The sequence below is a fragment of the Colius striatus genome, chromosome 13, assembly GCF_028858725.1.
Source record: "Colius striatus isolate bColStr4 chromosome 13, bColStr4.1.hap1, whole genome shotgun sequence".
NCBI lineage: Eukaryota > Metazoa > Chordata > Aves > Coliiformes > Coliidae > Colius > Colius striatus.
In genome coordinates, this window is record NC_084771.1 from 8,701,704 (window position 1) to 8,721,494 (window position 19,791).

A 19,791-nucleotide genomic window follows, 5' to 3' on the forward strand; every position below is an offset into this window, starting at 1 on the left:
GAAACATTCTTTTGTCCTGCCTTACTAGGGCTTTCAGATAAAAAGGATTGAGGCTGCTCAAAGGACAGCTGTGATATGAAGGGAACAGGTTTAAAATAGCTCTCAGGGGCTGTAAATGCTTAATGATCAGATCTTTCATTGCTCTTGGAACATTTGAGGAAACTCAGCCAGCTAAATTTTTTGTTGATTACTTTAACAGAGGCCCTTTGTTCATATTATCATGCAGAATAATTAAGCCAATGCAAGCAAGTCTGCTTAGCTATATACATAATTAAAATGTTAGACTGTGATTAAACAGATTGTATTGGCACAGAGAGCACCTATTCACTTCATAAAGAGTCTCATCACTGCCTTAAGCTTGTTTTCACCCTATTTTATTTGTTACTATTTTGGAAAAAGTAGTTTTAAATAAGATAGTGGAAGATGTGTTTCCAGTGAGGAGTTAATGAGATTTTATAATGGAGAAAAGAGATACAAGCATATCAAAAGTAGTTATAGGGCAAAACTTAAGATGTAAAAAAGGGTCCGTCAGCCTATTTTCACTCACTTAAAAGCTCATTTTGAAGGGGTTATGTCAAATTTTCTCATTTCCTCCCTGATTTTGGCTTCTCTTGTCTAGTAGTCAGACCTTCAAATTGAGAAGTTTATGATTATGTGGCATCTGAACCTTTGTCAGAAAGGAAAACTCTTTCATCTAGAAAATATTTTAATTAAATGCAGTTTAAACTTGTTGGACTACCTGTTTTAAGTCAAAAGCTTGTTGTCAAACATTACATCATTCTGAGGTCTTCCAAGCCTAATCACCAGCTTTCTTTTGGGATTCTCTCTCAGTTGGCAATTAGTGACAATAACAGTTATGCTGTTCATGGCTTTTCACAACTTTTTGCAGAAATGGACCAGGGTGCTTTTTGATTTCCAGGGCAGCACAGCTGGAATTTCACATTTTCTCCCAGCTAGGGCATGAAGAGTTGTTATGAAATAGATTTTGGCTGTCCTTTGTTTGGTCATGAAATCTTATTTTACCAGAATTCTCTTCAGAGAAAAACAGGTACAAGAGATGTCCTCAGCTCTGGGACAGAAAGGATGCTGGTAGAGAATCACAGAATCACACAGAATCACAGAATGTTAAGGGCTGGAAGGGACCTCAAAAGATCATCTACTCCAACCCCCCTGCCAGAGCAGGACCACCTAAATCAAGTCACACAGGAACTCATCCAGGTGGGTTTGAATGTCTCCAGAGAAGGAGCCTCCACAGCCCATCTGGGCTGCCCCTTCTAGTGCTTCGTTCAAGTTCCATTTTCTTAGGTACTCTATGTATTTATATGAGCCATGATCATCACAAGCATGGTAGTTATGGTAGCTTTGTCTTAATAAAAGTGATTTCATCATGGACATTATCTAGATGGGATAAATAATTCCCAACACATGCTGACTATAAAGAAATTCGGAGCTTGTTATAAGCTGATGTCATGGGAAGGGCCCAATCTCTTCAGCATAGACTCATCAGTGCAAAGGTCTCTAAAAACTGACTTAAAAAGAAAAATCAAGGTGGAAAAGCTGTTGTAAGTTGTTAAGTCTCTGTAGGCTTTGACCATTGTTATCAATTAATCTTTCACTTACTTATGATTGCAAAATAAGAGGCTCTGGGCTGAATGCTCTTTGTATTAATAAAAAACTCTGCAGCTTTTTCCTGTCACTTGTGACAGCAATCCATCATTTATAAAGTTTAGTTTTTCAAACAAAATAGCAGCAGGGTTTTTATTTCGAGAAATTTAGCACATTTACTGAAGCTCAAAATGACTTTTTAAATTTAGACTTAGTTAAAGTCATTTACATAGTGTTGAGTGAGTGAGAAGGGCTACTGGTAGCATTTGGTTGCACGATTTTACAACTGGTTTGCATTAATATAAATGGCAAAGTTAAACTCAGTGGATAATCAGTTCTGATTGTAAACATCCTCTGTTTTTTAATGTTGTCATTGGACTATTTTTGAAAGGATGCCACTGTCTGGCTAGATCTAAGCCCAAAGACTATGAGACACAGCTTATGTGAATATATGATATGACATTCAAAGCAAGGAAATATTTTCTAATACCATGGAATTTAAAACTTGATCTCAGATACCAAGACACAGCTTTCTGGAACTTATAATCACTTGGAGCTGTACATGTGTCTCTAAGAAGAATTTCCTTGCTAACTAAATAGTCATATTTACAATCAAACCTTCCTTTTTCTAGGAAGAACCTTGTGAAGATTGATTAGTTGGTGACTTGTCTGTTAGTTTATGTGATAGTTATGCAGCCAAAACCATAAATACTTCTACATAATGTCTTTTCATTTCACTAATGAAAAAACTGTCCCAAGAGCTCACTTCTCTGGTGCTTCTACAGCATTTCTCATTCCACCCTGAGTACACTACAAAAAGTTAATATTGGAACTATTTCAGTCTCTGTTGAACTGTAGCTACCTCAGACTTTGTATTTACCAGCATACAACCCGGCCATGCTGCACAACACTTTAGCACAGGAAATGAAAACAAATACCATATTAATTTCAAGATAGATGTTTTAATGGGAAACTGAGTCTTCCCATTTAGAGATGTGGAACAAAGATACCCCAGTACATAGTCGTTACGCAGCACTTGACTCCTCTTTATGCCTTTAAAACTAGGACTCAAATTCCTTGGCCTATCCTAGCTGTTGTCAGAGGGGAGAACTGTGTTGGGCAAGAACAATCTTAGAGTAGAAGTGCTGCCTAAGGAATGTGAGTGGAAATCTGTCTGCGAAAAGCCAAAAATGTATCTTTCATACACACTAAATACCACAGCATGCTAAAATGTGTTTAATGCTAGTACAGTATGTAGCAGTATGAGTTCTTCAGGGACCCCTTCTTAAAGGGATTGGGAGCTTTGCTGTTTACTTCAGTGGGAATAGGATGCAGTTTTCATTTATCAGAGCCTTAACCCGCCTGATTTTGTGATGTTGTGATCCTGAAACAAAATGAAAACTAGAAGTAAATCTATAGGAGATATAATTGATCATGGAGGAGAGATCAATAAACGATGGGTGCTGTCTGAGAAGCAGTTGGCTACACTTAAAGCTTACTGTGATGTACTATCTCTGTCTCTTGAGGTGAGGTCATTTGAGGACAGACTGGGAGTTTTCACTTTGAGGGGCAGTGAAATCAGACTCACTGCTTTTTCTGAACATGCTGAACTGTCATCCCATGTGTCTACATTAACAACTGTTTTACCGAGTTAATATCAATTATTTGTTTTTGCTTTGGATGCTTTGCATTCTTGCTCACAGTTGGGTTGTTGTAATGTGAGAAGGGCAGGGTTGTGGGTTCATACTCATATATTCATGTAGCTGCAGACATATTTTACCCAGTAAGTAAAGCAGCCCAGAACCTCAGATCAGAAGATGAAGATATTTTTAAAACCCCAAACAAAAGCAATAAATGGGAATAAGGATTAACTTTGTCAATTTTCACCCCTCCCACAATAAATCTCAAAAATCTTGGCTTTTATCTTAGATGGATAACACAATAGGCACCAGAGCACACCAATATTACGCAAATACTTCATGTGCTATCAATTACTTTGGAAGTATTCATCTGAATTGTGAAATGGTTTGACCTTTTCTTTTTACATGGAGAGTGTATGAAGATGAGAGTGTTGGGCTGACACGTTCTGTCTCTTGTGTAGGTATAGTTAAAAGTAAGTTCAGAAGAACACAGCGGTAAATAGGGCTCTTCTTTCAATACTGAGCTCCCCGGGGCTGGGAATCATGTGGAGTCAGAGATGATCTGTGTTACATGAGAGAGGAATAGGAGTGAAGTGAGAAATAAGATTTAATGTGCTGCTAAAAAGCATTTGGATGTTATGAAATCAAGAGAATGCATTCAGTGGAGATGCAACTGTGCAACCCTGCCTGTTAGTGACTTTCAGTTTGCGGCTACTTGGAAGGCTAATGCTGCTCAGATAGTGAGGCTGGGAGAAGGGGGCCGGTAAAGGAGGAGAGCAGAGTAAAGCAAGTATGCATGCCTAGGGCCTGTCCTTATTGGAAGGATTCTTGTAACAGGTGCTTCACTAAACTCAAAAGGTGGCTAACACAAGTATGTAGGTTGTGATGAAATAACAAAATGAATTTCATGAAGAATTTCAAGAGACATCTTTCATGTACATCGTGATTCAGTGATTTACTGCAGCCACTTTGAATAATCATCTTTGTCAAGGCTGATACTCTCCACTTCAGTTACACTACTAGCCATATCTGAGTTAATGTTTTACATCTTTTTATTAAGTTTCTTAAGACCATCTCTTTCTAGTCATTAGGGATTGATTCCAGATTGGTTCCATCAACATTTCCTCAATTATTTTGAGCTTTGCACTCTGTTTAGCTCAGATAGCAATATGTCCTGTACTGTTCTCTCAGTTGTCAATGCCTGATTTCTTCTTTAGTTGTTTTCCATTCATTGATGTGAGTGCTTTGATTTTCCAAATTAATCATATGGGGGAGGTGAAAGCTGAATTAAATTCGGAGGTCAAATGTATATCTGAGCAGAAAGTCTATACATTGCAAGTCCTGAAAGCAGAGTCATGGCTCTTGAGACTAAATAATAAGTTGACAGTTTGAGCATCCTCCTGATCCTTCTAATTTGTCTGTTCACATTACCGAGGTTATGATAATGTCTAGAGCTTTTCAATTTAGCTGAGTGCATGTATGGGTTGGTTTGCAAAATTCTGCAGAAGATATTCCTGAGAGAAAACCCAAAATACTGAACTACTGCAGCAATGGGGACACAGCTATGCTGCTGTGAGCTTTGTGTGTCTGATTTTCAGATGTAGTGAGCAATCAGGGCTCAGTGTCAACCCCATAGATGCTGAGTTACAGCAAGCTTTTAGTGCCTTGGACTGAAATGGACTTAAGTGGGAGCAACATTATCACTCCTATACATTAAACAGTGCAGCATATTGCAACAAGTAATTGATGTGAATTTGTCTGTGGAGGGCCACACAACCTGCTGTGTTCACTGGGACTCCCATGAGTACACTTCATAGTGTTTCTTGGGCTAGGTTGTAAGTGACAGTAGGTCAGAACTGCTCACAACCTTACAAATACCTGTTAGGTTTTTGATAAACTGGCATCTTAGGTATACTGCTGAAATCCCTGTGGTTCAAGCTCACACTCAAAAGTGTTAAGGATGCAGGTGGTGCACCCTGTGCAAAGTCTAAGTCTTGAATCTGACTCTTCCATAGCTCAGTACAAGACTCCACAGCAGGCAGCCATGCACTGCACCCAGCCCGGGCTTTCTCTGAGATGGCAGCAGCAGGACTACAAACAAGGAACTGAAACCAAACATCTTGACCAAACAGCATCAACCACAAAGTGTTTTGTTTTATTATCAACTCCAGGGTTTATTAATTTATCAAACCAGGTCAAAGTGATACAATAAGTACATAAATAAGTACCCTAACAGACATACATCCCATGAAGAGAATGAAAAACATGACATTCTGTGTTTTGTTAAGTGACCAGAAACTGGAAAAATGCAACACTGCATTTTACTAAGTGCTGCTTAATGGGGTTTTTTTTGCTTTTCCTAAAAAGTGTTTATTATAAAATAAATACACCATTTGGATTCCACCCGTCCTGTCACAAATACAAAAAGCAGGTTGCTTTCTTCTTCTCAAAAAAAAATTACACTGTACACTTTCCACTTAGTCTTTTTCCACCAGCTACTGCTACAAACCAACGATGCCTGTGAGGTGAGAAATCGACTGCTGGTCTTCCCACTGGATTGCTACAGTTCCTCAGAACCTCTTCCTTACAATGTCTTCACCAAAGGGATAATAAAGTTAATTCATGACTTATTAGAAGATTAGAACAAAATTTTGCACTTCTGCAGCACATTTCAAGGCAGTAGATGCCAGTGCAGTGAGTGTTGCTGATGCCAAACTGCTTCTTCTACAGTTATTGTGCAGTAACCTCTGGTGCAGCAAGGTTTTGGGGCCTCAGGACGCACTATTACCCCTGTCAAACACAAGGACAGGATTGATGGAGGCAGAGGCTACAGTTCTGTGGGAAGCTGGTGGCACAGTTCACTTCGCTCTACAGGACTTGTAAAGGCCAGGTGCTAGTGAAGACTGTGCACTACAGAGTGGTACCAGCGCTGCCACATGCCTGTGCCTGGGCGCTGGCAGCGGGGCTGCAGGGTCGCTCTGAGGGAGCTGAGGGGCTGCTGTGTGCCGGATGCGGCCGGTTCCAGCCGGTTCCAGCGGCGCCAGTGCAGGGCACAGCTGAGCCCTCAGCAAGGCTGGCAGCACCTCAGGGAAGGGGCATTTGAGAAAGGGCAAAACAGTGCTGGGCAGAGAGGGAAAAACATGTCGGGAACAGCCCTGATACTGAGGGCCAGGCAGGAGGAGGGAGGAGGTGTCCCAGGCCCCAGGCTGAGACTGCCCTGCTGCCATGGAGGATTTCCCTGCAGCCCATGGAAGCTTGGAAAGACACCCTCATGGTTCCTACTGATACCAGCTAAGAGTATTTTGTTTCTGTAAATCAGTTGCTGGGGGAGCTCCCTTTTTAGCATCTTTTCCTGTTAAGCAGTGGACCGTGTTGAGTACTTGGTAGGGAGGGAAGTTTTCCTAAATGTTATGTGTCCCTGGACAATGGCATGGTTATATACAGGCAATATTGCTAAGGACCTGAGATCACCCTATGCTCCCAATTCCCTTCAACCTTTCCTGCACCCTCATGTCGGTTCTACCCCCTTCTTCCCCTGCGTTACTCTCCTCCTGAGGCTGCAGGCAGTGCAGGCAGGACCTGGGCAGCATGAGGAAGCCTGGCCCTGTGGCCTGCACTGGAGAGGGTGGCTGCCAGGGTTTGCTGCACAAGCCAAGGATCTTGAAGGTGAAGCTCCGCCTGAGATGGGCTTTGGCATTCAGCACTGGGCTCTTGCACACCTTCATCCCTTTAGCAATGGGTACACCCTGGAGTGCTGCCACTGGCAGAATGACAAACCTCAAAATCCTTGCTGTCACTGCTAATTTCACTCCCTGTGAAGACCCAGCCCTTGGCTCAGACCACTTCCATAAAGCTTTGTTTCCTACTGTGTGTTTGAACAGCAGTATTCCTGTCTGCTTGTGGAGTAGAAAATGGGAGTAAAAGCAGGCAGAGTCACTTGCTTTTTGGGATTCATCCAACACTGCAGCCACAAGGCAGTGCAGCACTTCGGTAGCTCTTCAGAGAAAACGTTTTTTTTACATTATACTGAGACTTCTGCAGATGAGAGCTTCCTTTCTTAAATGCACTGTAGACACGCTATCATAAATTTAACGGAATCTCTCAGCTTTCTTTTTCACAAAGTTAACAGTTTTCACAGAGCTGCTGTAGGTGTTTGGCATTTGTCATAGGAGACAGCTGTCCTTGAAGCTTGAGAACTGACAGGTCACCCTCCAAAAAATGCAGAAGACTAAGTTTGTAACAAATCAGAACAAAGGAATTAAGCACTCTAATCCTCTAGGTGTTTTGAAAGTACTGCAAGTAGTTCACCACCTTCTGCCATGTCACTTTAGAAGGCAGTTTATCAGCCAAGACCATGTGTTAATAGGGTCCAAAAGAACAAAGTTATTAGGACTGTGATAGGGAGCTAACCCTTCACATTTTGTAGAGAAGTGGGTGGAGGAAACAGAGAAAACCACTTGAAAGCGAACGTTTGCTTCAAATTGCTACAAAAATATAGTGGTTGCCACTAACACCTGCTGTTCAGTTTATAGACTCTGCTCAACTACAGACATCATCCCAGAGGCAAGCTCCTTAGGAGTTTGTTAGTTTAAATCTGTTTTTTATGTCTCCAACACAAGTATTGTATCACTTGTATTTTTCCTCCACAGCTAAAAAAAATTCCATGAGTCATTTAAACACCAGAAACGGTGTAAATTCAGCACATGAATTCAGCTCTCCATAGCTCCTGCACATGCATTGGATGTCCTTCTTTTCATTAGTTTGAATAACTTGCCAAATAATAATAATAAAAATGTTCTGTTTTCTCTTTTTCACTTGAAAAGAAATGCAGCTCTGGGAAAGTACAGTCTCTCTTTCTCCTTCCCCCACCCGTAATACAGAGCCTCCTAGTCTTTTGGAGGAGATATTTGAACGGTTGTCACAGACCACTACACATAAAGCAGCAAATTTGCTGTGCATGATGTGAATAATTACTGCATTATAGTTTTGGGTTTTAGGGCAACTGTTGACTTAAGCAAAATAAGCCTGCAGTCCAGCTGCAGATCCAAGTTTTCGTAAGTTTTCTTGAGATTTCCCTCCAGTGCTGTCTCCCTTAACAGTGACCCTTTTCAGACTTTTCAAGGTACAAAACCTTTACCAAATCCTCGAGCTCAGTCCTGCACACTCTGCTTTCACACATTTGGCTGATTTGAGCTTCTCCCTCGCTAAATATTTTCCACTGGCCTGAAAACAAAAATACAAAGGAAACAGATACTTAGAAAAGGGCATAGAAGACATTTACAAGCACTCTCCAGACCAACTGATTCACAATGGTCATGGAGAGAATATCCAATCCTCCCATGGAAAATATTCAAAGTATCTTACAATCACGTAACATATTCCATGCAAAATAACTTTGTTACAATCGTGAACAAGGACCAGAATATTATTCTTTCCTTAATTAAGTAGTATTGTAAGTTGAACCTATTTATTCAACCATTTATGACTTTGGCTGCTCTATGACAGAATGATGTGTAAATTTAACTCTGAAGGTAAAGTATTTAAAGTTGAGAAGCAACAAGTTTAAGTGTTTAATGGACTGTGAACTCTGCCTACTTACGTGTCATACAAACTGTGTTTGCCAGATATGAATATTTCCATACATTACTTTATAATGTTAATAGAAATGCCTGCTGGCACGGTCACTAGAATACTGTATTACAGATAACAATGACAAGCTTATGGAAAGCTGACAGAAAAAGAATAGGCAACTTTATATATGAAAAGGTATCTGTTTCTCACTAAGCCTGTATTATCACTGGGAAAAATACTTCCTTGCCTAATTAGAGAACTCAGAAAAAAAATGACAACTGGTAATGCCAAAGAACTGGGAACTAAAAACGTCTGTACTTCAATTTAACTATCAAATTAAGTGCCATATCCCTGGCTGGATGAAGAGAAACTGAACCAAGGATGATAAAGAAACTACATGTCCTTTCAAAAGACAGGTTTTAATAATGAAGATATTGCTAAGAAGATACAATAGGCTTTTCCCAAATAGAGAACTTCCTTAATCATCTCTGAAATTTTTCACTTCTAAATGGCTTTCTAAAAACGTGAGGTAAACTGAAATCTTAAATAAATCCAAATTGTGCTGCTTTGCTGGCATCGGTCATACTTCAAAGTTTTGACAGTATGGGCAGAAAACAACCTGTCTTGTATTTTATCAAAATACAGGAAACTGAGGCAGTGTGGACATAAACTACTGTTACATTGCAGAGCAATTTTAAATTGCTCTGTTTTGATTAGTTAAACCATAAAGTTATAAAATATTTGAGGTATGTTACTAGAGGAAAAATTAGTACATCTGCTCAACTGTGTTGAGTAAAAGAGAATGCTGTTCAAGGCTATGGTTATAGGAACCTGAAAAAGTCAGGATTTTACTTACTAGGGGTTGTCCTTGTTATCTGCTTGAAGTAAGGAAGTTCTTCAAATTCTCTCTTAGACACTTTTTCAACATAGAAGTGACGTAGAATCCCTTCAGCAGAGAAATGAGAAGCGTATGTTACTGGAAATGTGCCTGTTGTTTTAAACCTGGGTTGCTGTCCTACCTTTATGTAGAACTACCACTGTGTTGAGTCATCTGGTGAACTAATCCTTACCAATTACCTGGATTTTCAGCCTATTCTTTTTGATTGTTTGCCACTCCCCTGGTCTTTTTTTCCTCCTCCCCTGCAAATCCTTCTGTGGGTTTACAATTGCAGAGAGTTTTCTGAGGAGTGTGAGAATTAGCCAATTATTTTCCAACATAGCTGAATTCTTCCTCGGGAGTAAATGTAAGATTACAACAGAAGCCAAAATCCCAGTGTCTTGAAGAAAACTAGGTCATTTTGCAGTCAGATACCATTTTGCCTGTCATGAGCTAGCAGGCAGCATCGCTGTCAAGTTATCACAGGCTTTGTGGCTTCTTGAACACACACGGTAGTTATTAACCATCCGATCCTCTGTGACTTCTTTTCTGCTCACACTTTGTGCTTTAAAGTGCATTCTAAAGAAGCATCATTTCTGTGTAAAGGGCGGCACTATCTGAGGGTTTCCTATGAGGCTCACAAGATTTTTGCTTAAAGTAGATTAAGTAGATAGGACTTCTAGGAGGCTGGAGATATTTTTTATTATACTAGAAGTTGAGGATTTGCAGAAGTGTTTGAGCTTCTAAATGCTTTTCTATTTTTTTTCCTGATTTTGTCAGTCTAGTAAAAGATACTTACTTCCATCCTTAACACATTTTTGGCCCATATTCTGGACCATCAAGGGTGTAGCATCACTAGATAGGGCAGGCTGATTTCAATAGAAAGCTCAAGATAATTTGATTTGTAAATTGTCCTGGGATTTTAATGGAAGATGATAACCCTGTTTAAAGACAGAACTTATTCAACTCACCTTTTTTAATTGTCCACACATGTATTTCTATTTGAGGTGGTTTTTCAGTCTCTACTGCAATTTTTCTGATGGTTTCTCCGTCCTCTGTGAAAATGGATTCATAGACTGGAAATGTCTCTGTCCCACAGAAGTAATCTTTGTTGTCAAAGGTTTGACTTGGCACATCTTCTGTTTAAAAAAAAGCCCAAAACACATACCACATATGTAATCAAGTGCTCCACAACTTACTTAGCACTGATAGCCAAGCAGGTTTAGTTTAAAAGTAGAATTTTCAGTTATATGGCCACGCAAATCTATCTTCAGCTAAGCCCCAGGCATTTAATAGTGTCCTATTCTGCTATGTTCTGATGGCCTGTCTATGGTGGCAAGACAGTATTTGTATCTATAATCCAGTTTTGTAAGGAAATGAGCTGTGTAAACCCACGTGACCTGTGAGACTCCTCACAGTTTTTGAACCTGTTGTCCACTTTGCAAGCATATTTGAAACCATGACAGAAATCTCAGTGGTAATAAAAAATCCAAATGAAAATTAGTTGTTTTGCAGAGTGAAGATACCCAAATTAAGGCTTTGCTGAGAAAAGGGGAGGTAGAACCTACAAGGTTTGCATTTTGCTTGGCAGCAGCCAGCTGACCAGTGCAAGCCTGGGCTAGCCACAGTGCACAATATCTCTTGGCCACCTCATAAAGTCTTAGGGCATATAAGTAGAAATTATAATTACTCTGTTGGTAATTGGAATATGGACAAAAATGTAAGAGAGATGATGCAACTCAGAAACTCAGACTGCTGTTTGTATGGAAAAACCTAATAACTAATATATCTCCACACACACAAGACAGACTGAAGGAAGAGGTTCAGCTTTCTTAAAAACTGGCACAGAGGATCTCAAAGAAAAAGACAGTAACTTTCTTTTTGCTATTAAATTTTCTATTGAAGTCTGTTAGCTGGGTTTTGCTGACTGTTCTCATCCCAAATGAGACCAATGAAAGCTGGGGATCTGTGATTCACAAGAATCCTAAAGGATCTAGATCCACAGCTGCAGCCTGCCCACTGCCACTGTGTCATGTATTTTCCCAGTAGGCACAGCTACCAAGAGAAAAGAGGAAGTGTACATTCAGAGGATTCCTCTATATGACTGAACAACTCATTTCCTCAGAATATTTCAGTCCAATTCAACACCAAACAAACACAGAAATGGGCTGTACTGAGTAGAAAGTAAATTTAAAGGACAAAAAGGGAACTGGACACTCCTTTACCCTTTATATCATATGCAATATGGCTGGTCATGTGGCAGACCATCAGCAGATTCACAGAGGCAGATCTTTCACTAGTTGTAGGCATTGGTTTTAGTAAGTAATGTTTCCATAAGTTTAATCATTACTGCAGCATAGAAACAATCCTAAATTGTATTTATTTGAAAGATCAAGTTTCACAACTGACACCAATCAATTTATAATTAGAGGGTTTGAATCCTTCTGATACATTTTAAAAAGCAGAAATTGTATCATCTCCAGGCAAATTTCACAAGCTAGAAAATGATCTGAAGGTTCTGTGGGCACACCAGTGGGGGAAAGATGGGAGAGTCTTTTGATGATAATGAACTTTCTGTGTACATGTCTGTAATGTTGTCTTTGGAAGTGAGTGTCAGGAAGTCGTGCTAACAGCAGAAAGAAAGGCAGTGACTGATGAGGACATACATGCCCCCAGCAGCAAGTTCCAACTTTTGAGGAAGAGCAGTGAACAGCAGGGCTGGCCAGGCAGCTCTGCCTATCTCATATTGAGCTCTCTGCACACACATTGAAACAATGGGCACAGCTATTGCTACTTTCATAAAATCTTATTGTGGCCAGAAGGTTTGAGCCAAGCCCCTTAACATGCACAGCAAAAAGGTGGTCTGTGATGAACTTTGTTTTACCTGGACAGACTTTACAGCATTTTCCTTCTACTTTCTGAGGGTATTTGCAGGGATATTGTTCTGGACAGTGAATTTTCTTACATTCTTGTTTGGTGATGTTGCAGGTACACAGCACACACTCTACGATTCCAAAGGCTCGGAGATTAGGATGCCAAGATTCACCATGTGAGTACGTTTTGCCATTTGAAACACAAACTGTGAAAGAAAAGGAAGAAAAAGTACAACTGGAAAAGGTATGTTCACTGTCTGCCCCTCTATGAATATTCATTATCCATGCACATTTGTTTAAAGCAGTGTCTCTATACATGATTTATTAGTGCTCTGGCCCATTTCTCTGCTTATTAACTTTGCGTTTCACTACTGAACATGAGTCTGAGCCTGTGATCACCCTTTTCTGAGTAGTTTTGCCTTGATCCTGACCCTGCTGACACTGGTGTCCATCACTGCTTTGAGGAGAACAGTGAAGGTGGCTGAGTCAAGTGTTTGGCTTGTTCCTCTCAACTGCACTCATTTCAGTTCTGCATCATTAACCAGCCTATAAAACTCACTCCTCCTTCCTCTCCTAATCCCAGTCCACACACAGGACACAGCCTGCTACATTGGCTCTGGCTACTGGAATTGAATCTGCAGATGACAGGATCATGACATTTGCTACTGAGTCATCTTGCACAACTTTTTTTACAGCTGAACATGGCTTTTGCAGCAAGAGCCATGCTACCAGCAGGATGGATTAGTGCCACCTGGGCTTTTTACTGCTTTTGCATCAGAATTCCCGATACACAACAAACAGAACAAAGCAAGGGAACATTGCAAAAGGAAGTCTTAATGTCTTTTGTGGAAATATATATAGCTATAAGTATTTAGAAACTTTTGGAATCACAAGAAAACATTAACATGAAAGGATGCAAATGAGACTGAAATTTCACTCCAATAACATCTAAGCACCTTGGAATATTTATTTATTGGTGCCCCTGGGAGACAGAGAAATACAGCTGACACAAGGAGAGTGGAAAAATCCATGCCTGCTGGAAGCTATTTTGGGTCACCCAGCAATTAATAGGAATTCTATCACTTTACACTATGTTTGCATTTGTCCTCTAAACTTTACTTCTTTCTTTTTAAATATTTTATAAACACAAAGAAAAATGCAAACTGATCCTAACAAGGTGAAAGAAAGGGCACTGCCTGATTTCTAAAAGCAACTGAAGTGAAGCTGGGATATGTTGTAAATATTTCCAATTCTTCTAATATGCCATCATTTTTATTAATGCTTTTCTTTGTAAAATATGTTCCTATTTTGCCTGTAACTTTCAAAAGCAATTTAATTTTTATCTGTAATCTGAAATTTACATCTAACTGGTAACAGATGTGACCAACTAGCTTATACTTTACTGAGTTACTGAGATTTACAGGGAGTGTTTCTTGCAATGTATTGTCTTTCATGGGGTTATGCTATCATTTGGTTTACAATTTGCTAATTTTTAACCCTTTCTTAAGATATATTTTTATTTTAGAGGTAGGAGACAGTTTTGTTTCTTAAATAAGGCAAATATATATATATATAAAGCAAATGTATACTAAGAACATGGGAAAAAACCTCTAGAACTGAGAAAACTGCGAAGTATTCAGCTACTCATCAGGCTTCTTTGATGTTTAAATACTACACTATTAGTTATATTTATGCTTATATAGATCTTTTTTCCCCAGATAGAGCTCTCCTGATCTTTTATGGACATAAATATTTCATGATTTCTCCCTGTCAGGGGAAGGGGTAATAGATGCCACTGTGTAGATGCATACTCTCTCTCTGTTTTACAGGTTTGTTTAGTACAGAGTAGTTAAATAATTACTCTGAGGTAGCAGATGAAGCCTCCAGTAGAAGCCAAAACATGGAAAATAACTCCTAGTTCCCTGTTGCTCTCTTTTTAGTGCTCTTCATGGTTAAAAAGATAAATCTGTATCCATGCAACTGAACAGTATTTGCATGTCTGGAGAATTATGTGTTTAACTTGTTGAAATGTGTCTCAAGGGGCATGTGCATTAATTAATAAAGCCCTTGTTAATTGCACAAGAACAACAGAAAATACACAGTCAGCATTCCTGTTTCCATCGTGGGGATCTGTCAGACACTCTGGAGGCAGTGAGTGTCTGAAGCTGCAGCAGTTACTATATCCTGCATCCAGAATATGCTATTCATCTGTATGCTCTTTATTTGCTGAATCAAATCAGTTAGAAATGGCTTTGATGATGTCTTCATGTGTTAATTACATGTCAAAGATATTGCACTCCATGGAGATTCCTGCTCCTAGATGCAGCATAAAACTCTGGCATGATCTGAATGTTTTTTCATGCTTGTTCAGGTGGATAATAAAGATCCTATGGCCAACATTCCTTCTGTTAGTTAATACCTTAAAAGATTAGTTGGCCTTAATACATGGGCTTTTAACTCTTTGTAGGTAGTTTAAAAGTGAATGCACACTGGTATTTGTGGCTGGATGCTCTTCTGAACATGCATTTTTACAGCTATTTATTTTATAGCTTGCTAGGCCTGTTCCTGCAGGCTGCTGCTCACAGAGATACACCCACTGTGGGAACAGAGCATCCCAGTCTTTTTATTGTATAAACCCCGCTGTCCCACTAACTGGAGAATTGATGTTTTCCCTTTATTTTTCTCCTCCCTGTAATGCAGCAGGAGTATTGCTTAGTCATGTTGAGATGGGGTTTGCCATATAGGCTCAAAGTTCTGCTGTCCCCATAAGGTAGTATGTCCTGTATGACATTATTAGAAGGCACTAAATGATTCTTAGAGTGAGACTCATTACCTTGGTTAACTTTGCCTCTTTACAGCTCAGGCATCCAGTACAAGCTAATTGCCTACTCTGCCTCAAATATTAGTCACGAAGGAGGAAAAGCCCTCCTTGCATCCCACTGGCTCAGACAAATAGCCTAAGGCAGGGGAAGTCATGATATTTTCTTCCTTGAGAATGATTTGCTAAGCCTGGGAGGTAGGAAACCTCTTCACACTATGGCAAAGATTTATGGTCTGAGATTTGTGAGGCATTTGAAACAAATGCTGTTTACAGCTAGTAACTAAATAGGAGACAGTGCGAAAAAAATAACCACAAACGATTTCCTACTAGACAAGTCACTGTGTGAACAAGTGAGCAAATCTAACAGCATCAGGCTGTTCTTTACGGCACAAAGTGCTCATTTCTCTGGTCACTGCTGCATGTGTTCTCAGAATTATGCAGCACAGTCCTACAAAGTAATTCATGACAGTGTGAGGCCTTTGCAGAGTGAAACGTTGTATGTGTAGGTACAACTGATCTCAGTCAAGAGCTAATTTCGTCTCCTTAACAGCTTCCTGCTTTTTTGCCTCCCTGATTTGCGTTGGGTTTCTCGGTACCGCTGTGTGTTTCCAAGATTCTGCTGTACATTTTGAGAAGACTTTTTTCAGCTATAGGTTGGTTCCTGAGTCAGAAGTACTGTAAGAAGTACTTGTCTTTACCTCGTCCGTGCTTATGCTTGTTGTTGATGACAATTTGTACTATGGTTCCTGAAGCTTGCTGGGGATCCGGCAGGACTCCGCGGTTACTCCTGGCGCTGGCAAACCGGGGAATGTTGACTACCTGCCTCGCAGAGCTGGGTGACACATCGTAGTGGGAGCGATGGTAGGAGTGTCTCTGGAGACAAAGTGAGCAGGCAAGTAAACGTCTCATTCCAATGAACGTGGAGAAAGAGGCTCTCCTAGAAGCTTAACGCGGGCACCATTAAATATAATGAATGGCACCATACTAAATAAAGGCCATTCAGGTTTTGCAGAGAGTTAACATGGTAATGAAGGCATCTACACATATGCAGTTATAACTCATCTCACCAGACTGTATATTCAGTGTAGGTGTCTTTATCTAAGTTGGTCATCAGAAGTCCCTTATCAAGGCAACGGACAGAGAGGCAATTTTAGAACCTGACCTGTTGTGGATCTCTGTATCATAAAGGGATGAATCACAACCCAGAAGTGCCTGCTTCTCTCCATGTAGTAAAAATGGTGTTCAGAGCTAGGTACCAATTTTACTAATGTGTACTTTAGGATTAGATGAGAAAAACTGTCAAGTTTTCCTCATCAAAATTGCTTTCTACTGGGGTTCCAGTGGCAGTGCACATCCAGAATGACTATCCATCCTCTTTTTTGCTTTAAACTCTCATGGAAGGCCAGGGTTTAGCCTTGCATGGGCAGTGCAGAACCTTACTAGACTGAGAAGTCTCATTCTATTTGCAAAGTAGCAGCTGCGTTAGTGTGCAGTGTTTTCTAGAGCAAAACCTCCAGTTGTTTTCAGAAAATTATTTTCCAAAGTACCCACAGGCATGAAGGAACAGCATATGTTACAGCAGTTATTTTATAAAGCATGATTCTTCTCACTAACCCAAAGACCTGTTTGTTCATGTATTTAGGCAGTGCACCTAACGTTTAAAAGTTCTTAATATTCTCTCCAAATGCTGTTATAAAAATTATCTCTTGAGGATGAAGTTGCTAATGGATACTCTTAGGCTCAGATGTAGTGAAGCCCCTAAAGTAAACATATACAGGGATGTTTGCAATTGAGATTTAGATATGGTACTTTCTTGGCAAACAAAACTTTATAAGAATTTTATTCTTATAAAGCGTATACAACAAAGACCAAATCCAGAGCCCCCAGGAAGTCAGGAGACTTTAGCATTCAGTGTCATTAATGAATTCAGTTTGAGTTTATTAACCCAGAAAGTGAAAGAAAACTAGATTCACAGAACCCAGGATGAAGCAGTAGATATTCAGACTTATCATCCCTTTGTCTTTTGTCCCCAATGTATTGGCACACACAGCACAGCAGGAAAATATGTCTAGAAATGGCAGGTGACACTTACAGCTTCCCTGTTGGCTGGCTGGCGGAAGATATCTCCATCGGAATGTTCCCATGATAACTCTCCGTCTCCTGTACGTGAAGCAGAGCAGCAGCAGTTAGGGGAGTAACAGTGCAACACCTTGGGAGATACTTCAGGGAAAAGTCTCCTCCAAATTTCAGCTACATTTAGGGTGGAGGATGCATCAGTGTGTGGAAGTGTCAGTCTGTAGTCTGACTTTATTGTACTAGATGCTCTAAAGACCAAAAGGAAGACCTCTTCCAAACGTTATGCAAACGCAGGACGAAGATTTGCTATCAGACTTACACAGCTGAACAGTCAAGGTAATTTCCAGCAACCATATGCCATATGATCTCAGGCACAGGTGAGGAGACATGACTTAGCCTAGCCCACAGAGAAAGGCTCCATTGTGCAACTTTCCATCTCGTCTGTTGCTCATCTGACATGTAACTTGACTGAGGACTGAATCCTGAATTACAGTTTTGTAGTCAGCTCTGAAGTGTAGCCATTAATAAGTGACACTGTATTCTACACACCAAGAAAAAGTCAGCCATATTTTGTCCTGATAGTTTCCTGTCCCCATATCTAAATGGTTATTTTTTCCTTCTTATTTATGCTTCATTTAATAAACATTTCTAGGTAACGATTCACTCCCAGGTATGATAAAAACCAGGGAGGTGTTTTCATCTGATTGTCAAAGTTTGACTGTTCCATAAATAGAAGTGATGGCCATGAACAGTTCATGACTCATTAGGCACAAAACAGCAACTCTTCCAGGAAGCCAAGCACATGCAATTAGTTATGGCAGGAGGTATGAGAAGTTGACCCACTAAGACTAGATCGCATCTAAGCTCACAGGATCCCACATTTGCATGTAAAGAGTATGAACTGTTCAGCACTGCTTTATTGAAACAGGCCAATAAAAGTGTGTAGGCTATGAGCCTACAGAAAAAGGCCAACAGCAGTAAGGATGCTCACAGCAAAGGACATTCTGACTTGTTTAAAAGTGAAAAGATTTTGCTAGAGCACTTGTGATCCGTGCATGTGATGCAGAAGTAATGAATGCTTTGGAGAATCGATGTGAGAGACTTGCAGAGCCAGGCTCTGATTCCTCGCAGCCAAACATGTGATTCATGGAAAGGAAAGCTGGAAAGAGGGAAAAACCCTTGGTCTCTATTCCAGAGTAGTGTCCAGCTGTTTTCTTTGTAAAGACAGCTTCATAGATACAAACACAACTAAACATAAGCTAGGGTGGAAATTACAGCAGGAAAGATCAGTTCAGGCTAGAGAGATAATATGGCTGTTAAGAAGTTTTTAGAGATGTATTTTGAGGTGTTCTGTGATAAGCCTTGTACAAGAACAAGAGAAATTACACAGCGTGGAGTTGAGCTTGGAATTTATCCCAGCCTTGGAATTCAGATACAAGTACAGATAAAACTGCTCTGCCAGAGGCTCAGGGCCTAGCTCTAGACATGCCAAGCATCACGCTGGAATGCAGAGCAGTACCACATCAGGAGTGACACAGATCACCAGCTTAGGTCCTTGAAGCAGGACAGCTGCTGCAGCAGTGGTAGGGTGTGACAATGGCTTGGGAGAGCTGCAGTGCTGATACAGGTATGCTTCCAGTCCTGAAGTGAAGTCATCCAGATTTAACTCAATCAGATCCATCCTGGATCCACCACTTCAGTGCATACTATCTATTGGTATTTTATGTCCTCTATGCAGTTTCTAGGAACTTTCCCCTTAAGGTTAAGTTGGATCTTGAGAGAAACCAGCATCTGAACCATAGCTCTTGGAACCTCCTCTAGTCAGTAATAGAGGAATGAATAGGAAAATCTGCACATTTTAATATATTATGCTAATATATTTGGCCGTGCAGCGTGCAGAAACTGACTCACAGTTTCATCCCCATAAGCTGTGCTAGATCTTGATGCAAACATTTTGTTTAGATTTGCATTTCATAAGAATCACAGAAGATAAAACAGCTTGTGGCCTATTGAAAAGGACACAGCTGATTAAAAGATAAATGACTGTTTTAACACTTTTAAATAGAAATATTAGACAGTGAAATGCATGAAAAACAGTAGACATACTGGGCTGTTTCTACTGCATAATCCAATTAAATTTCATCCTTCATAGGGAAAGTCTAATGAACTTGTGTCTCATTAGGGACTCTCTGGCTGAAGTGACTGATTTCTCCAGTGAAAGGCTAGTTTACAGCATAGCAATGTCTAAGACTTCACACTTAAAAAGTCAGCTTGATTTTTGTAACTGGAAAAGGCTGCTTTCAAATACAGATCAAATAACTGTCAGGG

At 40.1% G+C, this 19,791-nt stretch overlaps 1 protein-coding gene across 2 annotated transcripts in view; it reads right to left on the bottom strand.

Annotated features, from left to right (window-relative positions):
* Positions 1 to 5,415: 5,415 nt before the first annotated feature.
* Positions 5,416 to 19,791, bottom strand: part of CHRDL1 (chordin like 1) — a 39,883-nt gene continuing 25,507 nt past the window's right edge. For both annotated transcript variants that reach the window (XM_062006919.1, XM_062006918.1), the window contains exons 7-12: positions 17,480 to 17,547; positions 16,086 to 16,260; positions 12,578 to 12,772; positions 10,665 to 10,832; positions 9,673 to 9,762; positions 5,416 to 8,468 (exon numbers count right to left, since the gene is read on the bottom strand). In XM_062006919.1, coding sequence (XP_061862903.1) covers positions 8,338 to 8,468; positions 9,673 to 9,762; positions 10,665 to 10,832; positions 12,578 to 12,772; positions 16,086 to 16,260; positions 17,480 to 17,547 — 827 coding nt within the window. In that variant the 3' untranslated portion in view covers positions 5,416 to 8,337. The remainder of the gene's footprint in view (positions 8,469 to 9,672; positions 9,763 to 10,664; positions 10,833 to 12,577; positions 12,773 to 16,085; positions 16,261 to 17,479; positions 17,548 to 19,791) is intronic.